Source organism: Geotrypetes seraphini, chromosome 9 (assembly GCF_902459505.1).
Source record: "Geotrypetes seraphini chromosome 9, aGeoSer1.1, whole genome shotgun sequence".
Classification (NCBI taxonomy): domain Eukaryota; kingdom Metazoa; phylum Chordata; class Amphibia; order Gymnophiona; family Dermophiidae; genus Geotrypetes; species Geotrypetes seraphini.
The window spans coordinates 31,327,669-31,349,607 of record NC_047092.1 but is presented as its reverse complement, the minus strand read 5'-3'; the positions used below and the strand labels follow the sequence as shown (position 1 = coordinate 31,349,607).

The 21,939-nt window shown below is 41.3% G+C and overlaps 1 protein-coding gene across 4 annotated transcripts in view; it reads left to right on the top strand.

Annotated features, from left to right (window-relative positions):
• The window catches only part of ING3 (inhibitor of growth family member 3), a 52,672-nt gene that overhangs the window by 5,433 nt on the left and 25,300 nt on the right, over positions 1–21,939 (top strand). For all 4 annotated transcript variants that reach the window (XM_033959265.1, XM_033959263.1, XM_033959262.1 and 1 more), the window contains 3 exons: positions 2,443–2,543; positions 8,243–8,308; positions 12,391–12,487. In XM_033959265.1, the coding sequence (XP_033815156.1) occupies positions 2,443–2,543; positions 8,243–8,308; positions 12,391–12,487 (264 nt within the window). The remainder of the gene's footprint in view (positions 1–2,442; positions 2,544–8,242; positions 8,309–12,390; positions 12,488–21,939) is intronic.

The window sequence follows — 21,939 nt, the reverse complement described above, 5'->3', positions numbered from 1 at the left end:
TGATTCTAACACTCTAGTAGGCAGGCTGTTAACTGCACTAGAGTCCGGTATGCTGTAATAAACCTCTTGTACTTTCTTCACGCCTCTGACTTTGTGTGTCCAAGTGACCTTTCAGTAAGAGTAGCTAAGTAGAAGTGAAGGAAGAAAAAGATCCCAATGATTTTTAATTCCAGCAGAATTTTAAAAATGCTTATTAAATTTTGCTATACAAAAAAAGGCAACATAATTTGACTGGAAACTTCTCTTTTTAAAAAAATTTCATATTTTAATAATTCTATCTTTACTTTTGTATTTTGCCTGTTTAGCCTAAAAAGTGTTACCCAACACAGTTTCTAACATTAAATTCATAAAAAGTTTATAAATATTAAATAGATGATAAAATACAATGCACTGTAACTTGATTAACAATGAAATTTTACCCCCATAAATTGGGAAGTCCAATTTTACATGAAATTCAGCCACTTGAGAGAAACGAATTAACATAGGAAGGTAGCACAGACATCAATAATTACAGTGCTATAATTGTTAGCAGCTTGTTCTGTTCCTAGATCTTTACTTCCAGCTCATATAAATCATGATATTGCAGGGTTATTGAATTTTTTTATTCTTATAATCATCATAGATTAGATTAATATTGTGCTTGTCAAGACTGATTTTTTTTTTAAATCATGTCCAAATTAAATACCAGTATTATTTTTTTTAAAAAAGCTTAAAGATTTCAATTCATACAATTTTTTTTTTTTTAATCTTTATTGAATTTCCAAACATTGGCAGTGCATTACAGATAACATAACCTTAAAAGTTTGAATAAAATGCCCCTTAATATACAATTAAAAAAGAAAATAATAATTTCCTCCCTCTTTCTCTTATTATAACATGTTAATTCATATTAATTATTACCAATATTATACTTATGTAGTTTAATTCCTCAAAATATCCCACCCTCCCCCTCTCTGGATGTGTAAGGAGATCTACAAAGAAACATCATTATACTATTCTTGTTGTTTGTTAACAAATGCAGTCAATGGGCTCCATATTTTATTAAATACATTACTAAAACCTAAGCATTCTGCGTTTATTCTTTCATACTTATACGTATTACACACGCCCACCAGAATGAGTAATTAAGTCTGTCATGATATTTCCAATTTTTCATGATCATTTGGACTGCTATTGCTGTCAAGATCAATAGAAGACGGTTTTTGTATTTATCTAACAGGCTTAATCTGCAACAATGTCCCACAAATTATAGCTTCATATGATAAAGGAATAGATGATTCTAATATAAGGTTGATTTGTCCCCAAATTGACCTCCAGAAACTAAGTATCATTGGACAAAAATACAACAGATGATACAACGTCCCTATATTGATATGCCAGCATCTATTAGATTTTGAACTATCAAGTTTTTGTAATCGAACTGGGGTCCAAAAATTCCTATGTAACAAAAACAACCATGTTTGTCTCATAGATGCTGACGCTGTACATCTTAGCCTCCAAGACAATGTTTTCTTAATAAGATTTTTTCAGACAACTTTGTGAATGCAGTAAAATTTAATTCTATTTTAAATGTTAACAAAATTATACATTTCCAATAATATAAAGTTTACCTTGAGAGCTAGAGTAAAATCCTGCATCTTCAACTGAGATAGACTTATATGATATATTTACTGACAAGTTATGCCATTTTCTACTGGTATTTGTGGATGGAAGTACTATAAAGGTATTTTTTAATACTGCAGTAAAATTGGACAATGTCATTTAATGTCACAAACAATGTGACAGCACAACTGGCAGCCTGATTATAGGAAGTCCAGGAGTCAGCTGATGCCTTTAGAATGTTGCCCTTTTAAGTCATATTAAATGGCAACATTTGGGAGAGGCACATTGCAGCTGTCTGCTTTTGGCTTTTAGATCAAAGAAATAACATTGCTGTTAGTACTTACATTTAAACACATTTAGATTTAAAAGAAATTGTGCGTAAATTCAAATTCCAGAGAAGAAATTATTTAATGCTTGCAGTCTGCTTTAAATAAGATTTCACAAATTTAGAAGGTAGATAAGGGTAAATATGGATCTGAATGGTTATTTCTCAGACACAGGAAGCTCCCATAATTGGGTAATGGATTTGAATTGATAAAGGGTGCATAACAATAGGATTATCTATTTTACCCAACCCTTTTACAAAACCGTAGTCTGGTTTTTGGCACCAGCTTGGGCAGTAACAGCAGCGAAGCTCACAATGAGCATCATAGCTGTTACCGCCCAGGCTGGCGCCAAAAACCACGCTACAGTTTTGTAAAAGTGGGGGGTAATTTTGTTTTTCTTTGAGCTTCACCAATAAGAAGTACAGTATTTGCAGAGGGATCTTAGTAATTTGGTAAAAAGTATTTTGGGATCACCAATAATCATGTAAGGTAATCATTTGTTTTTTTGCTGCAGATGCTATGGACCAGCTGGAACAGAGGGTCAATGAGTTTTTTGTGAATGCAAAGAAGAATAAACCAGAGTGGAGAGAAGAGCAAATGACATCAATTAAAAAAGTAAGAGGATAATGGATAAGATTTACAACAATTCTGATAGCATACCAAACAAGCTTAGAAGATGGACATAATTTGCTGCCTTTGTAAAAAAGCCAATATATTTTTTTAAGAAAACTAGATACAGTTCCACAGAAATATGTCTTATTTCTGCAAAAGTACTCCTCTGCAACTTTTTTTTCTTTTTTATACTGTATATATATTGGCTAAAGAACAGTGCCCTACTAGTTGTCAAGTTTCTACCACTTGACGAAGTGGACTGGAATAGCTGTGCAGACTGCATGGGGCACTTGGTCCTTCTGTACTGTGGTTTATTATGTTACCATGGATTGCATGGTATAAAATCAATGTGGATTACATTGCTATAATTTTTTTCATTTGTTTAGTCAGACTTGTTTAGTTTTGCTTTGTAATTCTCATGCGTAGTCAATATGAGATCTTATGAAAATATGATACACTGGCAAGACTTCTAATGTTCAGCATTGTAAGTTGTTAACAGGCATTAGATTTAAGTGTGTAGTGTGAATATGCCTCTGGAGAAAGTGCGGTTTCTTTTTTTTTTTTTTTTTAATTTCCCCCTGTGGGCAAATGAGTCCTGTTGAAATGCTGAAAATGGCTGCTGTCTTCCCTTGTTCTATCATGCATTAACCATAACCTGGCCCATTCAGAGGGTGCATGCTAGAGAACTGGAGATCTGAGAGGTAAAATATAACCTGACTGGATACAGGCAACGCACTGATTTTATGTGTGTGCAAAGTTGGGGGGGGGGGGGAGAGGGATTATCTCCTTGTTCTGTGTACCAAGCCTGAAGTTGTTATTAGTAGCATAGTGTTGTTTGCAGTGATATGGTTTAACCTTTAAACAAATAATATACTTTAAACAGGGTTGTGTAACAAGAATCACCAGTATTAAGTGAGAGCAGAACCAGATCCAGGCATACTCTAAAGCAGGGGGTGTCAAGCTCAATCACATAAGGGGCTGAAATCTAAAACATAGACTAAGTCGCAGGTTGAACTTTTTATTAAGATACTTAGGGGTCCTTTTATTAAGGTATGCTAATTGATATAGTACGCGCTATAGATTAACACACGCTAAATGCGTACCTTAATAAAAGGACCACTTAGTCTTAGTAGAAGTATAAGGTTACAACCTCTCCAACCCCATGTCGGCTCTGTGATGTAAACAAAATAAATAAAAAAGCCTTTTCCTCTCTCTTTTAGGTCCTAGTTCATGCTTGCTGTCTAACACCAGCTCTGGCAGGATACACAATTCTAATCTGACATATTGTAATCACAAAACAGAAAATAAAATTATTTTTTTCTAACTTTTGTTGTCTGATCATTATTCAGTTCATGTTGGTCCCAGGCTCTGGTTGTCTTCTGATAACTCGCTTGCCAGGGTCTCCTGCCCATTTGTTGGTTTCTTCTTTCTCCATGCTAATCATCCATCTTCCATCTCTGTCCTCTCCTTCCATTTCCCTTCCCTCCTCCTGAGATCTTTCCTTTTTTTCATCTCTATCCCCACAGCTGCAGCGATGGACTCCACCATCCCCAGATCCACCATCTCTCCTTTTCTCAAATATCCTTTCATCCAGCATATCTCCCTCCTTCCCTACCACCCTAGGGTCCACCATATCTCCCTTTCTCTTCCCAACTACCTTCATATCCAGTATCTCTATTCCCCCACACCATCCCTTGTGTCCAACTTCTCTCCCTTTCTGTTCCTTTCCTCCCTCCATCGCATTATCCACCATCTCTCTCCCTCTCCTATGTTTTTAGACCCATTATTTCTTCCCTTCCCCCCCCTTCAGTCTGGCATATGCTCATCTCTTTGGACCCCTCCTTCCCTCCCTCTGTGTACTTCTACGCCAGGGCCTGCAGTTGCCCCTCTCCCTCCCCCAAGGCCTTTATGTTTTCCCCTTTTTTAGTGTCCTCTGGCTTCCCGGTCTCACCTTCAAAGCAGCCTGCAGAGGATCGCCAGTTGGCTGTAGTGAACCTAGCAGGCTCCCGTCAGACTCCACAGCGCGTTTCATCTGCCGCGGCCTCGCCCCTCCTCTGACATATGAAACCTCAGTAGAAGGAATATACTGCAGAGGTCGACGGCAGCCTTCTATGTTCGCTACAGCCAACCGGTGATCCTCTTCAGGCTGCTCTGAAGATGAGACCGGGAAGCCAGGAGAAAGATGATGGGAGGGAATGAACAGAGGTCATTTACTCGCGGGCCAAATCTAATTACCCTGCGGGCCAAATTTGACACCCCTGCTCTAAATTGTACTTTTTTACTATTTCAGTATGCCCTCTGGTGTGTTGAGAGGCTGAGAATTGAATGAAAAATGTTCAATTAAAGGGAGTATTTTTTTAGACACTTTAGAACCTCATGGAAAGTGATCTCTCTTAATTGGGGCAAAATATAGGGCTCCTTTTACTAAGCTGCAATAGCATTTTTAGCGCGCGCAATGCTGGCAAAAGCGTCTAGCACACAGTGCGCACTAAAACTGCTATCGCAGCTTTGTAAAAGGAGCCCATAGTTTTTGCATCAGTCTGTGTGAAAGTTGTAGAACCAGTGTAAAAGGTTTTTATATTCATATTTTCTTCTTTGCTTTATAACTGGTAGAAAAAAAAAATGTAAGTTTTAACAAACTTAAGATTAGAAATCTTACCTGTGTTTTTGGGGTTTTTTTTTGCTGTTTGCTTAGAAGCTTTTCAAAGATTTACAATGCAAATTTTCCTGATGTCTTAAATGGAATGTCTAGAGCAAATGGCTTATGAATCTTTAACAACTGGGTTTTATCCTCCATAGGTCTTTTTCTTTTGTAGGGTCTCATGACTAATGCAGGATAAAACCCAGTTCAAGACTCGTATGCCTTTTTCACCTATTCTGTTACATCCCTTCCGGAATCAATACGCTAGGTGTTCAATCCCAACCCGCAGTCCAGGTGTTGCAGAAATCCACATCTTTTCTGAACGCATGAAAGTTAGCAAACAACCCTAGTTCAGTCCCAAAGCCAAGTACATACCTGCAAATCCAAAACAAGGAGGGTACGGGGGAGAATTCCCATCAACAGAAGTAATTCATGAACTGGTTTGCTCTAAAATATTAACAAGTGATAAGCAGGCACAAAGGCAACTCAGAAAAACATTGAGGAACAATATATCACACTAGAACTGACAAGCACCACTTTATAGAATGCACCTACCAAGGTGTGCACATAACTTCTAATTAATGCCAATTAATGTCATAAATGAATGGTTTTCTAAATTTCTATCCTATTGTTCCTACTCAGTTAATATGGAGGGATCTACTTCAAAATCTTGGAGGGCCCCTTGTGGTGTGCCCCAGAGTTCTTCACTGTCTCCGATCTTATTCAACATCTATATGAGTACATTGAAATACTATGACCTGAATATTTGCGAAACCCGTTGACGTATGCTGACAACATTTTTATATTACTCGAGGTCGACCTAGACCTAGTTAATTTATCATCCAATATTAACCACTATATTGCAAAACTATAGTCCTGGGCACTGATGGTCCAGATGAAATTAAACGCTGCCAAGACAAAACTTCTTTGACTGGGCCCTAAATTAGATTCTCTTTACTTCCTTCTGCTGTGAACCTAGATTTGGGAGAATCTTTGAAAATCAAGTTCTCCTCAATATTAGGAATTCTCATCGATTCTTCACTCACATTTAAGGATCAAATTAACTCTTGCAAAAAAGTGTTTTTTTAGTCTTCGTGCTTTGAGGAAAGTTAGACCTTCTACCAACAGCATTTTTCTGTCTTGGTCCAATCAATCATTCTGGCACGTTTGAACTATTGCAATTCACTGTACTTGGGCTTATCTAAGGCTAGCCTTCAGAGAATCCAGCTAATACAGAATACTGCTGCCAGACTCATTTTTGGTAAGCGCAAGTTTGACCATGTGTCCCCTCTTCTTAGAGAATTACATTGGCTTCCAGTCCATTTGAGAATTCAATTTAAATGCATTTGTATTGCATTCAAGATCTTATTTGGCCTCTGTATAACTCTTGTCCCTTTGGACTGGAATGTGTGCAGATCTCATTTGGCTAGGAACTCCCAGAGATTAAAACTTTCCTTCCCTTAAGGGCAAAATCAAATCTATCAGAAAACTTAGCCATTCTTTCTCCTACAAACTAACTGAGCTTTGGAATAACTTGCCACTCTCACTAAGAAGCTTAGGCCCCTTCTTATCTTTCAGGAAGGCTTTGAAGACAGTTTTGTTTGCCAAACATTTTGGAAATTAATTATTCTACTTTTTCCGAATTAGATTTCTTATGATCTGTTCTTTTGTATTACTCTATTCTTAATGTTAACTGAGTCAAGCTCTAAATTGTATAAAACTAAGGTTTAGTTTAGTTTCCAGTTAGTGCCAGTTTGTCTTGTTAAACAATTAGGTTGTGCATGCAAATTGGCTGTGCACACCATTTGCGCATACAACTTATGGTGCTTTACATAATTTCGGGGGGAAGGCTATTAAACCCAAACTAACTAGAGTAGTAGGAACTTGGTATCTCCTGATCATGTGGTATCTCCCAATCATGTATCTAGCACATGATGTGCAATCTGATTCAGTCTTGGGAGATATTCAGTTATAAAGGTTCAATAACAACTAACAAACAATTTATTATCCCAGGACAAGCAGGCAGCCTATTCTCACATATGGGTAATGTCATCAGCGGAGCCCGGATACGGAAGCTCGCAAGTAGACTTGCTTGAAGAAACTAGAAGTTTTGAGTCGACCGCACCGCGCATACATGAGTGCCTTCCCGCCCAGCGTAGGGTGCGTCTCCTCAGTTCTCAGATTTCCGTGGAGCCAAGAAGTCCGTCTTTGACTCTCTGCATTTAACTTTGTTACTTCGTGTCTTCTCTACACCGCGGTTTGTGTTTTTTTCTTCACGATTCACTGATGTTTCTTTTTCTTTAAAAAAAAAATAAAATTTTTTACTTTCTTCCGTTTGGCTGCCGGCGCAGGCCGCTCAACCACAGCCCAGGGGCTTCGATTTTGCGGCAGCTGTTTTTCCTCCTATGTCCCGGCCAGCAACGGGCTTCAAAAAGTATAGCCATTGCCAGCGTGCGATTTCCCTCATGGACCCACACCGTTGGTGCCTCAAGTGCCTTGGGCCAGATCATCAACCAAAGTCGTGCGAGCGCTGTGCTATTCTTCAACCTCGAGCCCTTAAACGTCGTCGTCTTTTGGTGGAGAAGCTCTTCGGGATGGATTCTTCCTTCGATCCCTCGACTTCGAAGACGACCTCGGCCTCACCTTCGACCGAGACTCCTCCTGCTTCTACTGCTTCCACCTTGAGCCTCATCAGACCTTCATCATTTGCAGCGGCTCTCTCCCCTCTCCGCATCCGGGCTCCGCTGATGAAATCACCCATATGTGAGAATAGCTGCCTGCTGTCCCTGGATAACACCTGTTACGGTAAATAATTGTACTTTATCTTCAGGTACCAGCACTTGATTCAACAAATCAATTACAAGTGAAGAGTCCCATATATATAAACTTGCTAAAGGCATAAAAATCACAACATTTATAAATTTAAGGCACTTGATGTAACTCTTTTGGGCTAAAAAAAGTAGCACACTAGTGCAAGGATAGATGTTTCTGCTTTGCCAATAGTCATTTGATTTTCATAATGTTTATACTTCCATGATCACTGTCTTTTCTTTTCTTGCAGGATTATTACAAAGCTTTGGAAGATGCAGATGAGAAAGTTCAGTTAGCAAATCAGATTTATGACTTGGTAAGTAGATTGTGATTATTACTGTATAAGCAAATATGGAGCTCCCTTATATAGACATTCCCTGCTATGTGCCAATAAGTTGTTTAGGGCTGGAATGTACCTAATTGTTTTCCAAAAATATACAAATGGAAAATCCCTTTTAGCACATCTGCCCATTCGTTGGAGAAGATATGGAAAAGTTGATCAAGGGCATGGGAACCTCTAATGCTTAGAAACTGCTAGAGGACAGTCTGATTTCTAGGTAAACAGTTATTGAGGCAAAGTTCAGCATTTCAAACACAAAAAGGCTAGTGATAAAGGCTACTTTGGAAAATGTTTGACTTAAAAGCAGCAGCTCTAGAAGATAAAGGATGGCCCAGAAGGAGTTACCAATCTCATGGGTATCAATAGGTCATTTGTGTACTCTGTTTCTGCATGGAAATTTTCAATTGGTCGTCATTGTGATTTGGAAAGGACAATTCCTCTTACTCCATAAGTGTCTTCATTTTTCAAATTTGAGAAAGCACTTCTAGGACTGAGTGCTGCTGTGAGGACTTGTTTGACCTTGGGGACAATCTCCAAGGTGTTTTTTACACAGAGATGGGGTTGCAGTACATCCATTTTAGAATGACTGGCTAATAAGAACCTAATTGGATCCAGAATGCTGCATCACCTCATCTGTTTGCACTGTATTCTTGTGCTATATGTAGCAGCTTGATGGTGACATTAGAATTTAGAGGGGCTCTCAGTCTACGAGACCCTACCTGTGTAGTTAGGCTTTCAGGATATCTACAATGAATATGCATGAGATAGATTTGCATAGAAAGGAGGTAATGCATGCAAACTTATATCATTCATATTCATTGTGGATATTCTGAAAACCTGACTGGCTAGGTGGGTCTCAAGGACTGGATTGAGAACCCTTGATTCCTTAGTGGCTCACCAGACCAGTCAAGACACTTGGGTTATGCACACCTGCCAGCAGATGGAAACTGAGACCAATTGACTAAATTGTATAAAACTCCTGTGTTGTTCCTAGCTGACTAGTATTTCTCAGTCTTCCAGCAGATGATGGATGTGCAGTCTCAGCCAGTCTGGTAGGACCGGGAATGTACCAAGGAGGGGGAGGATCTGAAGGAGCTCTGAGAGATTTTTTTTGCGTGGCTTAATACCAGACATCCAACTATGAGGTTTAACATGGAGAAGAACTCAACCACCGTGGCTTTCCTAGATTTGAAGGTCATTAAAACTGAGATTGGTTTTGAAATGACGGTCTTCCAAAAACCTACAGATAGGAACACACTTCTGCAATACACTAGCTGCCATCCAAAGGTGTTAAAAGACAGTCTGCCATTCTCTCAATTCATTCAGTACAGAAGGAATTGTTCCTCTAGAGAGGCAAATAAGAAGCATATGGGGTTCTGAGGTCTTTTCCTCCTAAAGTAAATTGATTCTGAAGCAGATCAATTCAAAGAAGATTCTCCGCAATTCAAAAACATAAAAAGAATTAAATTGATTCTAGGGAGGTATTGGCAGTAAATAGTGGGGTTCCTCAGGGTTGTGTGTTGGGACTGATGCTTTTTAACATATTTATATCAGTAATCTAGAGATAGGAATAACTAGTGAGATAATTAAATCTGCTGATGATACAAAGTTGTTAAATCACAAGAGGATTGTGGAAAAATTGCAAGAGGACCTTGTGAGACTGGGAGACAGGGTGTCAAAATGGCAGATGGTTTTTAATGTGAGCAAGTGCAAAGTGGTGCAAAGTGATGCATATGGGAAAGAGGAACCTGAACTAGACCTACATGAGCAGGGTTCCACATTAGGAGTCACTGCCCTGGAAAAGGATCTAGGTGTCACCATTGAGGATATGTTGAAGCCCTCAGCTCAATGTGCGGTGGTAGCTAAGAAAGCAAATAGAATGTTAGGAATTATCAGGAAAGGAATGGAATGGAAAACAAGATGAAAATGTTATAATGCCCTATGGTATGGCCGCACCTCGAATACAAAATTAGAAAAGTTACAGAGAGAGGCAACGAAAATGATAAAAGGGATGGTATGACTTCCCTATGAGGAAAGGTTAAAGCAGCTAGGACTCCAGCTTGAAGAAGAGATGGCTCGAGTGATACGATAAGAGGTCTATAAAATACTGAGTGGAGTGAAAAAGTTAAATGTGAATTGCTTGTCTACTCTTTTCAAAAATACTAGGACTAGGGGGCATGTGATGAAGCTACTAAGTAGTAGATTTAAAACAAATCGGAGAAAATATTTCTTCACACGACGTATAATTTAAACTCTGAAATCCACTGCCAGAGAATGTGGTGAGATCAGCTTAGCAGGGTTTAAAAAGGGTTTGGATAGTTTCCTAAAAGAGAAATCCATAGGCCATTAATGAGATGGCAAGGGGAAATCCACTGCTTATTCTTAGGATAAGCAGCATACAATCTATTTTACTACTTGAGACCTGGGTTGGTCACTATTGAAAACAAGATGCTGGGCTTGATGGAACTTCAGTCTTTCCCAATATGGCAATTCATATGTTCCAGGGACTCAGCAGACTTTTCAGCCTGAAGTCTGGTACTAACAATCTGCTTTACATCATCAATACCTTGATAATGTCGATCTTTAGCATCTCAACATTCTGCATCATGACATCGCTTGTCAACATCTCAGTGTCATTCCTATTCACAACATCTGATCTTGACACCTTGATGTTGGTCTTCTCCTCAACGTCGTACCTGTCCGGCTTGGTCATCCAAATATAACCCCATGCCTCATCTATGCATTTATCATCTCGTTTGAGGCAGTCTAGATGTCGTCATCCTCAATGTTCCATCAAGAAATATAATGTTGAGGATGTGGACTTGGACCTCTTTTCATTCCTCTAAGGCTGACTTATCTGCTGAGGATCTTATGGTATTTAATCAGAGCCCTCACCTCCTCTTCATACTACTACTAATTATCACTTTTATAGCGCTGAAAGGCGTACGCAGTTCTTTATATTTTGACATTTAATAAATGGTCCCTGTTTGGAAGAACTTACAGTCTAAATTTGGACAAATGGATATGACATATAGGGTTGGGGATGCAGAACACAAGATGAGAGGAGTTAAAAGCAGTCTCAAAGAGGTGGACTTTTAACTTTGACTTGATCACTGCCATAGACTAAGCCTGTTGTAGGGATTTGGGCAGTTTGTTCCAGGCGTACGGAGCAGCAAGACAAAAGGGACGGAGTCTGGAATTGGCAGTGAATGAGAATGGCACAAATAGTAGGGGCCTGTTGGCTGAGTGTAGAACTTTCAAAGATTTCGTGAGTGCCTTCCCACCGAACTAGGTTGTGCGTCTCCTGTGAGGTACCTCAGTTCTTAGTTTTCCGCAGAGCCAAGAAGCCCTGTTTTTCTGAGCTCTGCTGTTTTTTCAATTTTGCCTTCTCGCAACGCAGCTTTCTTTTATTTGTTTCCTAACCTTAGTCGCTGTGCAGCGCATCTCTAAATTTAAAAAAAACCTTTTATTTTTTTCTTTTTTCGTCGGTTCTCATACGGCGGGGCTTGGGCTTAGGCCCTGCTGCCGGCCCTCGTTCGGCTGCGGCTGTATTTTTCTTCTATGTCCCGGCCTCTTACCGGTTTCACAACCCACCCATTTCCCCTGGTTGGCTTCTTAGCTAGCTATCTGAACTGAGGTACCTCACAGGAGACACACAACCTAGTGTGGCGGAAAGGCACTCGCGCACTCTTTGAAAGTTCTACAAGCAAGTCTGCTTGCAAGGCTGTCTGCTACAGGGCTCAGTGGATGACGTCACCCACATGTTGAGAATATCTGCCTGCTGTCCCTGGATAACAGCTGTTACAGTAAGTAACTGTGCTTTTTGGAATTTCCTCCATGGTTGTCACTGCAGGACCCTGAGAGCCCCTTCAGCTACTGATAGGGGTCAAGTTATTTCAGGCCTGGAGGTTGGGGCCACCTGCTGGAAGGGGGGTGTTCCTTCTCTAGTGCCATCTAGACCTAAGCATCCCAAGATCCTAAGCATGTGAGCAGTAAAGGTGTTAGATTAGACTGCAAAATGAGATCCATGATTGTGAAAGTTCATTTTTGCCAAACAGGTGGATCGTCACTTAAGAAAACTGGACCAAGAGCTGGCCAAATTTAAAATGGAACTTGAAGCAGATAATGCGGGAATTACAGAAATATTAGAGAGACGTAAGTATTCATAAATATTTATTATCAGTTATTATGTATTCCAGAAGCTTGGTACAGAATTGCATGTTAGAGATCTTTAACACCCAAAGTAGAAATTCTGGCTTTCTGCACTATTTTGAAGCAAATAACTTGTTATCCTCAAGACTGAGCAGTTAAAAAATATAAATGGTTGAACATGTGACTGTAGCTTGATGTTTTTCAAGTTCATATTAGAATTGCTCTGCCTCATGCTATTCTACTGTAAGATTGACTTTCCTTTAAGCATTTATATATGAACATAAGAATAACCTTACTGAGTTAGACCAATGGTCTATTAAGCCCAGTAGCACATTCTCACGGTGGCCAATCCAGGTCACTAGTACCTGGCCAAAACCCAAGGAGTAGCAATATTCCATGCTGCCGATACAGGGCAAGCAGTGGCTTCCCTCATGTCTCTCTCAATAACAGACTATGAACTTTTCCTCCAGGAACATGTCCAAACCTTTAAAACCTGCTACGCTATCCGCTCTTACCACATCCTTTGGCTCTGGCAACACGTTCCAGAGCTTAACTATTCTCTGAGTGAAAAAAATTTCTTTTTATTGGTTTTAAAAGTATTTCCTGTAGAATTATGATAATTTCCTTGCTGTATAGCAAGCACTTTCTCCATTTTATAAATATGACAAACTGAATTCCACCAAAAGGTATAATTAAGCTTAGTATAATCCTTCCAATTTCCAGTAATATGTTGAATGATCAGACACCTTAACCACCCCTTTTTTATTATATAAGGTTATAAGTAGGGTGGGATTGGGATATATGATATTTGTTTTAACTGGTTTATTACTAATGGGTGGGATGGGTGGGGAGGGATTCTTTTATGTTTTGATGATTATAAGTAAGAATGTCAAGTAATTTGTAAAATTTATTTTTGATTGAATATTATACACTTGTTGTAAGATATGAAAACGAATAAAGATTAAAAAAAAAAAAAAGTATTTCCTGTAACTTCATCGAGTGTCCCCTAGTCTTTGTAATTTTTGAAGGTGTGAAAAATCGATCCACTTGTACCCGTTCTACTCCACTTAGGATTTTGTAGACTTCAATCATTTCTCCCGTCTCTTTTCCAAGCTGAAGAGCCCTAACCGTTTTAGTCTTTCTTCATATGAGAGGAGTTCCATCCCCTTTACCATCTTGCTTGCTCTTCTTTGAACCTTTTCTAGCGTCACTATATCTTTCTTGAGATAAAGAGACCAGAATTGAACGCAGTACTCCAGATGAGGTCGCACCATGGAGCGATACAGGGGCATTATAATATTCTTAGTCTTGTTAACCATCCCTTTTTTAATAATTCCTAGCATCCTGTTTGCTTTTTTGGCCGCCACCACATTGGGCGGAAGGTTTCATCATATTGTCTATGATGACACGCAGATCCTTTTCTTGGGTGCTAATCCCCAAGGTGGACCCTAGCATCCGATAACTGTGATTCAGGTTATTCTTCCCAATGTGCATCACTTTGCATTTATCCACATTAAATTTCATCTGCTATTTGGATGCCCAGTCTTCCAATTTCTTAAAGTCCGCCTGCAATTTTTCACAATCCGCAAGCGTTTTAACAACTTTGAACAGTTTAGTGTCATCTGCAAATTTAATCACCTCACTTGTCGTTCCAATTTCCAGATCAGTTATAAATAAGTTAAATAGCACTGATCCTAGTACAGACTCTTGTGGTACTCCACTGTTTACTCTCCTCCATTGAGAAAATGACCATTTAACCCTACCCTCTGTTTTCTATCCAATAACCAGTTCCTATCCCATGACGCTTTAATTTTCTCAGGAGCATCTCATGAGGAACTTTATCAAAAGCTTTCTGAAAATCTAGATACACTATATCAACCATCTCACTTTTATCCACATGTTTATTCATACCTTCAAAGAAGTCAAGCAAATATGTGAGGCAAGATCTCCCTCGGCTGAACCCATGCTGACTCCGTCTCATTAAATCATGTTTGTCTACATGTTCCACAATTTTATTTTTTATAATTGTTTCTACCATTTTGCCCTGCACTGAAGTGAGGGCTCTCCTGGAGCCCTTTTTTAAAAATTGGCGTAACATTGGCCATCCTCCAATCTTCTGGTACTGCAGACAATTTTAGCGACAGGTTACAGATCTCTAACAGCAGGTCGGCAATTTCATGTTTAAGTTGTTTTAGTACCCTGGGATGTATACCATCTGGTCCTGGCGATTTATCACTTTTTAACTTGTCGATTTGACTTAGTACATCTTCCAGATTCATCGAGATTTCTTTCAGTTCCTCCGCATCATCACTCTTGAAAAACATTTCAGGTTCAGGTAGATCTCTTACATCTTCTTCCGTAAAGACCGAAGCAAATAATTCATTCAATCTTTCCACTATGGCCTTATCCTCCCTGAGCGTCCCTTTTTAACTATTTTCTCATTTTATCATAGTCGCCCTTTTGAAAATTAAACACTCCTACAGTAGATTTATTTTGCGATGTTGCTCCCGGTATCAGCTCAAATTTGATCACATTATGACCATTGTTTCCCAGCAGACCCAACACAGTTAATTCCTGTTCTGTCTTGCATTCCACTAAGGACCAAATCTAAAATAGCACCCCCTCTTGTCGGTTCCCGGACTGCTCCAAGAAGCAGTCATTTATGACATCTAGGAATTTTACCTCCCTAGCACTCCCCGATGTAACATTTAACCAGTCAGTATTGGGGTGATTGAAATCATTCATTATTATGGTGTTGCCCATTTCTCCAGCTTTCCTAATCTCTGAAAACATTTCTTTTTCGGTCTGCTCATTTTGTCCCGGGGGACAGTAGTATAACCCTACCCTTATATTCCTTCCCTTCACACATGGAATTTCTATCCATAAGGATTCCACACTGTTATCTATGTCATGCAGAATGTTTATTTTATTTGATTCAATTCTCTCTTTAACATATAGCGCAACCCCCACCCTCCAATTTGATCTACTCTATCCTTGCAATATAATTTGTACCCAGGTAACACAGTGTCCCACTGATTGTCCTCCTTCCACCAGGTCTGCGAGATGCCTATTATATCTATCTCATCATTCAATGCTAAATACTCTTAACTCTCCTATTTTATTTTATAAGCTTCTAGCATTTGTATACAGACACTTCAAATTGTGTTTTTTTCCTTGCAGCTATAGGCTTCTGAGAACCAGTGTTGTACAATAAATTGTTGACTATCCATCAAAGGATGCAGTACTGCAAAGCATCACAAGATGGCAGTGCATAGATATGGATGCTGTCATTTTATATATGTACTATATACTGTACATGTTCTTGTTTTTATATGTTATGTATATGAAAAGAGAAACAATATTTCTCTGGTAAATTGTGCTCATATAGATGAGTCAGTGTCTCATCCCACTTAAGGACTAACATTTTGAGAGCTTGCTTGAATTTACATTTTTAAATTCAAGTCCCACATAAGGGACATATGGAATATAATTTTATAAACCTTAAACGAGAGAAGTTGATATATGATGTCAGTACTTTAGAACAGTAAATGTTAATACTTGTTGCTTTTATGTTTTAGTTTTTAGATTGTATGTGCCTATGTGTCTTTATAAAATACAGTGGAACCTCGGTTTGCGAGTAACGCGGTTTGTGTTTTGCAAGACGAGCAAAACACTTATCAAACTTTTGTCTTGCAAACTGAGCACCACCCCGATAAATGAGCTCTCAGCAATGGTGGGTACCTGCCTGTGGGTGCTGCAGCGCTTTCAGCGTGGTGGCTTCCTTCCCTCGGGGTCCCCGTGCGGCTGCTCTCCCGCTTCGGCCGATTCCTCTGCCGTCCATCAGCACCTCCTGGCTCCCAATCCAAGCCGGCCACCATCCTGTGCGAGCATGCGCACGACCGCTCCTCTCCTAAGCCAAGCCAGCCGCTGCCCCGACAACACACTCACCACGTACAAGCACGCAGAGCGTGTTGTCCCTCACTCCCATCTCTCCATCACTCCTTTCTGCTCCTGGATCCAACATATCTCTCCTTCTCCACCTTCCTGTGTATCTCTTCCTCCCTCTCATTCACCCCATGTCCCAACGGAACTCTCTCTTGCATCCCTACCCCTATGCAGAATTCTCTTCCTTCCAGTACCATAGCCAAGATTTCTGTTTCCTTCCTACTGTCCACTGTTTCCCCCTGGTTTGTGCTCTGGGTCACACTTCTCTATCCCCTTCTATGCACCCTCTCTCTCTTCCTCCCCTTCATTATCATGTGCAACATTTCACCATCTCCCTCATCATGCATGTCTCCCTCCCCCTGTACTCTCTCTCTAAGTAAGGTCTTCTTAGCAGGTTGCAGCTTCAGCAGCGATTCCCACATGCTGCCTGCCGATAATCCGAAAGCCTCTCCTCTGCCACAGAGAGGCTTCCGGATTGGTGGTAGGCAGTGTGTGGAAATCACTGCTGATATCGTGACCCAATGAATCTAACATTGTCACTAGAGGAAATTCTGCACAGAAAAAGGGGAATTCTGTGCAACTGTGCAATTCTGAGGAAATTCTGTGTTGCACAGTCACACAGAATTCTGCCAGGAGAATAATAACTAGGCATAACAAATCAAGAACATGCCCTTTCTCAAGCGCCAGCAAATCGGCTTTCTGAAAAACCCAAACACAGTAAAGTCACTACTGTTCACAAACGAACTCGCTCCTGGTCTCAAACTTTAACTGGTCAGGAACCAGTGCACCATAACTCGGGGCACCTGAATCTGTCAGCCAATACTGTGCTGTTATCTATTATGGCCATGCAGATACCATTCTGAGATTCTATATAGTTTGCATTCTCTTAGTTTAACTAAAACATAGGTGTTCTCAACACACACACACCCCATAGCTTGTGTCATATATTTAAAAAAGTCTTGTTTCTTTAGCGTCCCTCCAGATTGGCACAGAAACAGATGGGCTTACGTTCTTCAGCTAGCAGGTGGAGACTGAGATACTAACTTTTGACTACAGTACAAGTGGACTGTGCAGTCCCTCTTACAATTGGTCTTTTCTCAGTCCCCAGTAGGTGGAGTGGTAAGATTGTGCAGTCTGTGCTGAGGTTTGTCTTGGGCCTGTTGGATCTGATTTAGGGAATCTTTCTTGTCCCTTTTGCTGTCTGGACAGAGCTTGGGGGACCCTGTCAGGAGTCCTACTGATCTCGGAAGTGCACGCTCGGAAGAGTCAAGTCCCTCCCACCCATTTCCCCCACCTCCCCAGGTTTTCTGAATTTAGAGGAGCCTCAACTGTAGGCCTGGCCATCTGTTCGGCACAGACTACAGTTTAGAGTGCCTGTGGAGTCTGCTCTCTTGAGATAGCTAGTTATCTGTGAGTAGTTTAAAAAAAAAAAAGGGCACAAGAAATAAAAGGAGCATAAAGTGGTCCTGAGACCGCTGTTTTTGTACAGTGTTGTTGTACATGGGGGTTTGGTGCAGTCAGTATGAGCGCTTCAAAAAAGCAGCACAAGTGTGTTTTATGTGGGCACTGAGTGGTGGATGCGGGTGTACGAGATGTTCTAGCTGCTTGGAAGGAGACTCGGGTGTCCAGTCAGAGCACAGTTGTGGGAGTTTTACCAGGGATGGACTGAGATCACAATGGATCAGTGAGTCCTAAAGATGATTAGGGACAGTTATGCTCTGGAGTTTTCACGACCTTTATCACATTGTTTCCTCTCCTGTTCTTGTCGGGCAACTTGGAAGAGGAGGGCTTTTTGGCAGACTCTGCTCAGGTTGCTTTACCTCAAAGCGATAGTCCCAGTGCCTCCTCCGAGGATTAGCACCGACAGGTATTCCATTTACTTAGCGGTGCCCAAGAAAGAGGTGTCTTTTCAGACCATTCTGGATCTCAAAGGTATCAACAGAGTGTTCAGGGGTCCATCTTAATTCTGGCTGTTCACCCTGGAAAGTTTCTGTCTTCTCTCGATCTGAAGGAGGCATTTCTGCCTGTTCTCGTTTGGGCTTCCCATCAATGATTCGTTCGCTTTGCAATTTTGGGAGAGCACTATCAGTTTTGAGCGCTTCCCTTTGGTCTAGCTGCGGCACTGCACACCTTCACCAAAATTATGGCTGTGGTGGCAGCGGCCTTGCACAAGGAGGGCATTATGGTGCACTCCTATCTAGATGATTGCCAATTCGAGCAAAGTCTTTGCAGGAGAGTTCCTGGGTTATGGCTTGAGTTGTAGAGTTTCTACAATCCCTGGGCTGGGTGGTCAACTTGTCCAAAAGCAGGTTGACTCCATCTCAGTGTTTGGAGTTTCTCAGCATTCTTTTTGACGTCATCTTAAGGAGAGTTTTCCTTCCAGAGGCCAGGGTGTGCAAATTGCAGATGCAGATTCGCACTCTGATGGATTACTGATGTCCGCTGGTGCAAGACTTTCTGCAGGTCTTGAGGTCCATGGCGGCCTCCTTGGAAGTGGTCCGGTGGGCTCGGGCTCACATGCATCCTATTCAGTAAACGCTTCTTCGGCGGTTGGTCGCCACAGAATCATGATCTGGAATCTCCAGTCTCAGTCTGGGGATTAGTTTGGCACAGCCTATGCTGGTGGCCCCTGTCTTCCAATCTGCTTCAGGGGTGAGTCTCGACCAGCCCCAGTAGACAGTGCTTCTCACGGATGCCAGTTTCTTCGGTTGAGGAGCTCAGTGTCTTAGTCGCTTGGCTGAGGGATGCTGGTCACCGGTGGAGGCGTCCTGGTCGATCATTGTTCTGGAGACCAGAGCCATTCGGTTACCATTGGTGGAATTCCAGTCCTGGCTGGAGGGCAAGTCGGTTTGAGTCCTCTCAGACAATGCCACAGCGATGGCCTATATCAAGGCCAGTTGTAAGGGGAGCACCAAGAGTCATCTGGTGGCGCTGGAGTCCTCTCGGCTCATAGAATGGGGGGTGGCTCATCTTCGGATCATCTCAGCTTCTCACATTGCTGGTGTGGACACTGTCCAGGCAGGTTTTCTCATTCATCATGCTCTGAATCCTGGTGAGTGTTGTCTCGGACTGGAAGCCTTCGAGTTGATTATTCAGACTTGGGGGTCGCCTGATCATGGATCTCATGGCCTCGAGTGTCAACGCCATTGCACTGAGGTTTTTCAGTTGGTGCAGTGATTGTCAAGCCAAGGGATTGGATGCTCTGGTGCAGGCTTGGGTGACAGAAGGCCTGCTGTATGTCTTTCTTCCGTAGCCTCCATTGGGCAGTGTTCTTCTTCTAATTGCCCGACACGCAGACCATATGTTTCTCGTGGTTCCGGCCTGGGTCAGGTGCCTGTGGTATGTGATTCTGGTTTGTCTGTTAGTGGCAGATCCTCTCCCGCTGTCCCTCTTGCCCGATCTTCTGACTCCGGGTCCCATTCCAATGTTGGATCTGGCTCTTGAAAGGGCTCGCCTATGGGAAAAGAAATATTCAGATAAAATGCCCTCCACTCTCTTAGAGTCTCAGAGAATTTCCACCTCAGGCTTATGTCCATGGTTAGCATATTTTTGAGGAATGGTGTTCTGCACATGGTGTGGTTTCCCTTCGGGCTGTTTTGCCTCACATTCTGGAGTTTTCGGCAAGATGGTCTGGAGTGAGGCCTTGCCTGGTTTTCCCTTTTGGTGCAGGTTGCTGCTTTGTCTTCTGTTTGTGGTCGTTTGTGTGGTAAATGTTTGGCTTCCTCTCCGGATATGATTAGTTTTTTGAGAATTGCAAAACTGATAGAGCCACCAGTTGGGTCGTCAGTTCTGCCTGGGATCTCCATCTAGTCTTTTCCATGCTTGTGTGTCATCCGTTTGAGCCTCTCAACGGCTGTACTTTGAAGGATCTTACTCTTAGGCAGTTTACTTGGTGGGCATTTCTTCTGCGAAACGTGTTTTGGTACTGCGGGTCTTTTTTTCGTATAGGCCTCCCTTCCTGGAGTTCTTTAGGGAGCGGGTCGTGCTGCAGCTGGTCCCCTCTTTTCTTCCAAAGGTGGATTCGCCGTTTCATGGTGACCAGTCCGTGATCCTCCTGGTGTTGGGTAAGCAGGAGTGCTTGTTGGACGGAGGCAGTTGCACAAGTTGGATGTTTGTAGGGTCCTTAGCACTTATGTTTAGCGGACCCAGGAGTTCCATAAGTCGGACCTTCTTTTTGTCCTCTTGGTGGGTTTGCTTAAGGGGGACAGTGCTTCTAAGACTATATCAAAGAGGCTAACGCTTCGGCGTACCTTCCAGAATGGCTCAAAGCTTGTTTCACTTGGAGTCGAGCAGCTTCTTGGGCTGCATCTCCTCTTGTAGCTCTGGTGGATATCTATAACAATGCAGTTTGCTCTTCTCTCCTTTCCTTTGTTTGACACTACCGTGTGGACATTCAGGCGTGTCGGTATGCGATGTTCGGTGAACGTGTTCTTTTGTCAGCCCTTCGGGGTTCAAGTTCAAGTTTCAAGTTTATTGTGTATTTGATTAATCGCTTACTCAAATTTCTAAGCGATGAACAAATCTTTCAAATTACAGATTAAAAACTGGGGTTATTAAAAACAAGTAGACACTAAACAAACATTAACAGATTAGTAACTAATAATATAAACAACAACAGAGGAAACAGAAGGAATGAATGGGTAAGGAAATACAATATTGATAATAGAAAGAGAAACAATTATGGTAGAAAACAATAGGAGGGGAATAAGATAGTAACCTTGTAAGAGTTTATAGCGGTAGGTTCGGACTCCTAAGCATCATAGGCATCTTTAAAAAGAAAGCTTCTTTGGTATGTCCCATCTGTTTCTGTGTCAGTCTGGAGGGTCTCTAAAGAAGGAGAAATTGTGTCCTTACCTGCTAATTTTCTTTCTTTTAGTCCCTCCAGACCGATACAGACCCTGCCCAGTCATTGTGTTTGGTATTTTCACAGAGTACAGGGTTTTTTTTTTGTGGGATTTGGTTGTTTGAGGAGTTTAAAGATGAGCATCATTTGGTTTGGCTGGTTTAGCTGGCTAACTGAGGGGGCGTTCTGAAAGGTTCTTGTTCTAATCAGTATCCAATAGTGTTCCCTGATCTGATTTTGGACAATTCCTTGGGCTTCTCCATGGGAACATGGAGTTGAATGTTCTTGTTCAGCCTAGTTGATTTCTGCTTGGCTATTCGTAAAGACTGATTTTAAGAGGGACTGCACAGTCCACTTGTACTGTAGCCAAAAGTTAGTGTCTCAGTCTCCATCTGCTGGCAAAGGAGCGTAAACCCATCTGTTTCTGTGCCGGTCTACAGGGACGTTAAAGAAAGAATTAGCAGGTAAGGATCTAATTTCTCCTTTTCTGTAACACGAGTGTACTGTTCCTGTAGCTCGTTACTGATCCTGTAGCACAGGGGTGCCCACACTTTTTGGGCTTGCGAGTTACTTTTAAAATGACCAAGTCAAAATGATCTACCAACAAAATTTTAAAAAACACAAAGCACACTGTACGCAGACAAAATGTTAATTATCATTTATATTC